The 7,132-nt window shown below is 29.9% G+C and overlaps 1 protein-coding gene across 1 annotated transcript; it reads right to left on the bottom strand.

Annotated features, from left to right (window-relative positions):
• Window positions 1-3,166: 3,166 nt before the first annotated feature.
• LOC123699640 lies at window positions 3,167-4,450 on the bottom strand. Its single transcript, XM_045646638.1, has 2 exons — window positions 3,415-4,450; window positions 3,167-3,339 (listed from the first exon to the last, which is right to left on the bottom strand). Exons 1-2 carry the CDS (start codon window positions 3,998-4,000, stop codon window positions 3,233-3,235), a joined length of 693 nt encoding a protein of 230 aa, XP_045502594.1. The 5' UTR covers window positions 4,001-4,450; the 3' UTR covers window positions 3,167-3,232.
• Between the last annotated feature and the right edge of the window lie 2,682 nt (window positions 4,451-7,132).

Consider the following 7,132-nt stretch of genomic DNA (forward strand, 5'->3'; position numbering starts at 1 on the left):
GTGACGCGCTTTATACTGACCTCGAGAAGCTTACAATAAAAGCAATTAAATGTGTGTCATATAATAAATTGCACGAATTTCATTAATCACTTTATTTCCCACTATACTTCCAGATTGTATATACTTCTTCTTATTTTAGTTTATGCTATGTAGATACTAGTTCCTAAAAAGGTTTCTAATATGTATTTACAATTGGAAACGAAGTGTGCGATTATGGCAAACACTAAAAGGCAAATAAAATAAAGCAAATACAGTTTGATCTTGCTATTGTTTTATTTTCATTAATATCCTTGAGTTGTGAATCTAAGGTGAAATATTGTCCAGTCTATATGGACTACATAACAGAATCAAAAGTAAAAGTATAAAGCCAACTCAGGGTCCCAAGATACATGTTTTACTTATAGTTTTGAACTCCGTAGGACCGTAGCGAAAGCATTGTTTTTATGTACATACTAGAAGTTTTTTTATCTACAAACATATTTTATAAATAAAGAGATTTCATTTCGTTTCAATATACGTATATACAGGGTGTAATCGTTAATAATGCGCAACAAAGAAAGGTATTAAGTATTTCAGTTTTAAACTAAAGACAAAGTTTACTAAATAATTTGACTTCTTTACTGCACTTCATAAAGTTTTAATAGCTTTTGATGAAACTTTGCTTGTAAAAACAACACGCCTTACCTACTTGAAAGCAATGTCAGTGCGAAATAGCCCGGTTTAATGTGTAGCACAATAGTTTAAGTTTCAAGGTATTGTATATCATACTTTTAGCCTTTGTTTATAATAATTAAGTAGTTACTTTTCGTAGTATCGAATATGGGCTCTCCGCTAGTCGCTACAGCATGCAGACAGACTGTACCACAACTGTAACTACTCTGTAAGCATGCAATAAGAAGAATCGACGGATTCTTTCAGCAGTTACATAATTAGAAGAATCAGTTTTACATTTTTTTATTATTGTTTTTTAAATAGATATTAAACGTGGATTGCTACTTACCTCTAAAATGGAATGAATTTTTCTCAAACAATTTTTTTTAATAAATGGTTCTTTAATCTATGCAGTCTAACATATTATTATTTATACTTAAGTATACTCAGCAAGTTTCACTTTTTTGGAAGGGAGCTTTTTTTAAAAGAGTAAATAAGTAAAGATATGAAAAATAGAGACACTGGAAAGGATATTAAATAACTACGAATTATATTAAAATAACGTTTCCATATAGGACATTTCTGCTTTTAAACTGGACTTCATTTATACGGATATTGTTTTAAAATTTTAGGATCGACATTTAATTGCACATATTTATATAATTTATTATATTCATCCGCCATATTGTATAAATGAAGAAATATATAAGCGTGTATTTTTAGTTCTTATTTATATTACTGAATGGCTCTTCATATTGAAAAGCCTGGTGTTATATTTGTGTACAATAAATAGGTCACGCAAATTATTAAATAAGTGACGTCGACTGCTAACTGGGACTTAATTTGAATAATTATAAAGTTTCTCATGTCTCATGGGAACCCGTAGTGTGTCATGGTAATTTGTGTCGCTTGTCAATGTTGCCCGACACGAAATCCTCAGAGGTTGGACGTGCCGAAATAGCCAGGACTTTGGTTGATTTAGAGGTCAATTGCTTTATAAAACTTATTATCGTTTCAATGACAGGGATTTGCCCAGAGAGATTAAAGGCTCAAAAAAGTGATCTGACTTCACGTGCGTAATTCTTGAGATACCTAATATAATTATTTCTCCATCTGCCAACTTTCCAATACTTATAAAATTCTTCATAACGTGTTTCAGTACAATATTGTTCAGATGAAACATTTGTGTTTTTTCTTTGTACGGAACCTCAAAAATATCCTTTTCAAATACTGAAATTGAACCAATTCTGAATAATTGAGGTTTTGTTCAAGTTCGCAAATGGTTATGAATTTCAACTCGATAGCCAAGAAATTATATATTCAAAAAGCTATTATAGGCCTAAGTTCGGTTCCGCAAATCATAATAAATTTTAAAGGGGATGGCAATTGTAGCAACGCTAGTGTTACCCGCTAACAAAGCTTTTATTAGAAATATTCAAACCTCAGTGTGTTTATTTTGAATTGAATGTAATATCTTCGGTTTTATTGCTTTGTTGGCCTTTATTATTATCATAGGATGGTAATATTTTTTTTTATTTGAGCAGAATATTCATTTTTCATTCGATCTCGTTCATCCCATTCCATTGTGATAGTTGATCGAAAGAAAATATTTCGTTCATTGGACTCGATAAAATCTATTGTCATATTCAACATCCATTGTAGTTACTTTAAAAATGGAAAATTCATGATTTACAAGTAGTTGGTAGTATTTCACATAAAATATATGAGCAGTTAATATATTAGGTATATATTATTCATACGTGATTAGGTACATTAACATCTTTACAAAAGTCAGAGTCCAGAGCCTCAATGGGTAATTTCAAATTTGTTTAAAATATTCAAACAAACGAAATATATGACTTTTGAATAAATATTAATCCATCAACGAAGATTGTCTAATTAGACCGGGATCCCTCGCCCTTTTTCGTAAGTGATTACTAACAAGCTAATTTTTCGTCAGTAGCTTCATTTTGACGAGACGCCCAACATTAGCTAGTACAAAAATTTCGTAAGTGGTAGCTAACAGGGGTAATGAGAACATAATTTGTTGATTTAGTGGTTATCAAAAATTCATTACTAACTGGTTTTTTTATTTATAATTCTTATAATAATAATCTAAATTAGCCGAAAAAATATTTGTCCTACAAAATGCTAGGTTTGATCAACGAGGTCCCATTTTTGCAACATGTACTATTTACGAGGTCATGAAAAATTATTACTAACCAGCTGATTTTTTTTTTGTTGGTTAGTTAATAATTATATAATTTAACGCCCACATTGTCCTACACATTACGTGGAACGTTTTTCTAGTCCTAGACTCCTAAGTTGTCCATACCACAGGACCATTTTTTTTATTAGTAACTGTAGGACAAAAGTATCACGTGATACATTAGTGTGTTTTTTATCCGAATAAAACAATGTCCTACAAAAAAACTGGTATGCATCCGTAGTCCTACAATAATCGTAATTTTCCTTTTTCCTATGTGCAACATGAGGTAAAGTGAAAATATATTTATTGAAATAAATCAACTTTATTATGTAACATACATGAAAAAGTAGATATTTTTATATAAAAAAGTAATTAATTTTCATCTGACTCATCAGAAAAACATTCATCCTCACTACTGGCATCACTCTCCTCATCTTCATCAGTATCTTCTTCATTCTGATCTTCCGTGGTATCTAAATCTGTAATAATATGAAAAAATTAATTAATGTCGCCGAAAAATTAAAAACCAAATTTCAATAATATTAATAGGGTACCTTGCAATTGAGAAGATAATTCTTCAAAGGATGGGCTTTGAGGACCATCAAACCAATAATACTCGTATTTACCATCAATTATTGTCCATCCATAATTTTCAGGTACTTTATCTGTGGGGCACCGCATGTGTGCATTACACCATACATTGCTGATGAATACCGTTCTTTTAATTTGTTGCAACAATTCTTGTTTTGTTGGTGGCAAACTGGAAGGATCATATCCTATAATATTTTTTTTTAATACTTTTTCACTTCCACCTTTTGATCTATAGCCTTTTTCAAATAGTTCATACCGTCCTCTGTTGATATCATTTTTGGTTTTTAATGAGTACACTCTACATACATACTCTTCAATAATTCGAACTATTTCATTTGACGTTGTTAATACTGTATGATCACTTCGTAGGAGTTGAATAAAAGCCTCTTGAAAATTTTTATTTTTCTTAAAAATACTGAAAGGTCTTTTTTTTCCTTTACGGAAAAAAGCGGGATTGTAATCATTTCCTGTAAAAATATGGCATATAGCAAATGAACACGATAATTGATCTCCAAGCTTGGCATAAATTTCATTTATGTTCAGGTACATTTTTTTTTATTTGTGCTTAAATTAATTATTACTTGTATTTCATCTTTTAAATACTTGAAATTAGCCAACATTATTATTGGTATATCAGAATCTGTACAATGTATCTGCACACGATAGTTACGATTAAATTGACAAACATGGTACACAATTTTGGTGTCAGCTTCTTCATGATAACAAGAAAGATTATAATCAATAATTCTTTTTATTTTATTATCACTAGACACCTCATAAGTGTAACATTGATCATAATTAAGTTTAACAGTCTTCCCTTCAATCAAGGTAAAAAATTCATCTCTTGTCCAATCTTCAATTAAAAATTCGACAAATTTTTCTTTAAAGTTGCTACTCCTCAATAATTTGCAGAAATCCGCAGGACGATTATTGTCTCTACGTATGACGTCATACTGTGTATCCTCTTCACCTCTCAGATCATGTTCAAAATCTTTGATACTGGGTTTTTTGTACTTGTCAAATATAATATGTACTTCTTTTTTATTATATGTAAGTATTTGTAATATATGTTTCGAGATTTTACCATATCTGTTTGGAACGTTTTTCAGCGTATGTAATAAATAAAATCCATCAATTAAGTGAATGTCTGCTTCTGGAGGATTTTCAATTTCGGTTTGATATTCTAGTAATTCTTTAATAATCACAGATTTAGGGGTCTTGCATATCGATCCATTAGTATGACAGAGTGAAAAAGGAACAGGAGCTAGAGGATAACTTAATGCTTTTTCTATATCAATTTTATTTTCTACTGATGCATAAAGTAAACGGCCAAAAACATACAATCATACACACACCATGATATATATTTATAAAATTAGTTTTTATTTTATTTTTTTTCAATTTATTTGAATGTTTTTTCTAAACATCCAAGTGCGTACCCAATATAATTTTATTATTTATAAATAATTGTGATTTCAAAAAATGTTCAAATACTATTATATCTTATTATTGTTGAGATAAATGCAAAAATTACTTATGATAATAACAAAAAAGTAATATAAACTGATAAAAAAGTAATTTTAATTACATGTTTCAATTTATGCTTAAATAACTTTAAAAAAATTGATTTCAGAAAAAAATATATAAGAAACAAATTGTAGACAATTTAATTATTAATAAGATTGCTCTCTTTAAAAATCTTGATAAAGTTGATAGTTTTTAAGATAAATGATAAATAATGATTCAAGACACAGAGAGGCCGATGCAGCGCATGAGTAAGAGAGAGACGGCGATACTTAAAGGTAAGCGGCGCGTACTTGTGAGCGCGCGAAGTTAACAATTAAAAAACAGATATAAACAATGAAATTTTCTTAAATCTCTATTAACAATATTATTAACTATTGTATAGAGAATTGAAAAAAAAATATTACTTATATATTTTTTTTTTTTAAATATATTTTTCATGGGTCGAAAGTACCCAAATTTGAGATTTTTCAAACCTTAAAAAATTCATATCTTTGAAAATATTAACTTTATCGTGAAAAGTAATTGGACCTTTTTTATTGGTATTTCGATAAAAAATATAAAAAAAAATTGTCCGGTTGAAAAATAACAATTCCTTGCAATTGTTTAAACAATTTCGGTTTAAACAATATGGCACCGGGTTGCCCCATGGCAACATGCATTTATATCATCAGTAGGGCAATTTGAAGAGGATCACGTAAAAAAATTGAGGTGGAATAGTTTTCGGTACTCATGCGCCGATTCCTCCTGGACTAGTACGCAGCATCGCGCGCATGCGTACTAATATAACTAAACTCCAATAGAAAAATGTACAGAATGAATAGATTTTTATTGTTATGAATTTCAAATTCCATTGGAGGATCAGCAAAATATACCATGCAATTTGTAGGACAATGTGGGCGTTAAATTATATAATTATTAACTAACCAACAAAAAAAAAATCAGCTGGTTAGTAATAATTTTTCATGACCTCGTAAATAGTACATGTTGCAAAAATGGGACCTCGTTGATCAAACCTAGCATTTTGTAGGACAAATATTTTTTCGGCTACTTTAGATTATTATTATAAGAATTATAAATTAAAAAACCAGTTAGTAATAAATTTTTGATAACCACTAAATCAACAAATTATGTCCTCATTACCCCTGTTAGCTACCACAATCGAGCATTTTCGTAAAGGAAATTCTTGGGCGTCTCATTGAAACGAAGCTACTCACGAAGTTTCAACTTGATACTAATTATTTTTACATCTAGTATTTGTACTACAACCTAAGAGTGTCGGACTAAAAAAACGTTCCACGTAATGTGTAGGACAATGTGGGCGTTAAATTATATAATTATTAACTAACCAACAAAAAAAAAATCAGCTGGTTAGTAATAATTTTTCATGACCTCGTAAATAGTACATGTTGCAAAAATGGGACCTCGTTGATCAAACCTAGCATTTTGTAGGACAAATATTTTTTCGGCTAATTTAGATTATTATTATAAGAATTATAAATAAAAAAACCAGTTAGTAATGAATTTTTGATAACCACTAAATCAACAAATTATGTTCTCATTACCCCTGTTAGCTACCACTTACGAAATTTTTGTACTAGCTAATGTTGGGCGTCTCGTCAAAATGAAGCTACTGACGAAAATTTAGCTTGTTAGTAATCACTTACGAAAAAGGGCGAGGGATCCCGGTCTCGGCAGATTTTATTTGAAATCTCAAGAATTCCATCCCATTTAATCCTATCACATTTTTTTACTCTATCCCATCCCAAAGCAAATTTAAATTTGGAATTTAATTGCCTTTCTTTTCATATTTACAAGAGTAAAGCGCGTCACACACGATGGTCACACACGGTGAAGATACTATAATATTTTATGTTATTTAAATGACCCGAAATTATGTGGGTCATTTGTAACAGGATGGCGGTTCTACAGGGGTCTTAGGTACGCAATGACAAAAAGAAAAATGATGGTCAGAACGCTGATACCGGATACCTTTAGATACTATAACGTTTTATATTAGAGTATCTTAACATAAAATATTATAGTATCTTAACGATTAAAATAATTAACTTTATTTTAATTATTGAAAAACATTTTTCATATAAATACGAAGTGATGTTTCAGGAAGAGGATTTTAGGGTTAAAAGAAACAAATCA

The sequence above is a fragment of the Colias croceus genome, chromosome 2 (assembly GCF_905220415.1).
Source record: "Colias croceus chromosome 2, ilColCroc2.1".
Lineage (NCBI taxonomy): Eukaryota > Metazoa > Arthropoda > Insecta > Lepidoptera > Pieridae > Colias > Colias croceus.

Excerpts from the sequence above, each read along its gene's own strand:
- LOC123699640 (XM_045646638.1), bottom strand. The coding sequence starts at position 4,000 with ATGTACCTGAACATAAATGAAATTTATGCCAAGCTTGGAGATCAATTA. Across the intron at positions 3,340-3,414 it reads ATTATCTTCTCAATTGCAAG|ATTTAGATACCACGGAAGAT; the intron begins GTACCCTATTAA and ends ATATTATTACAG.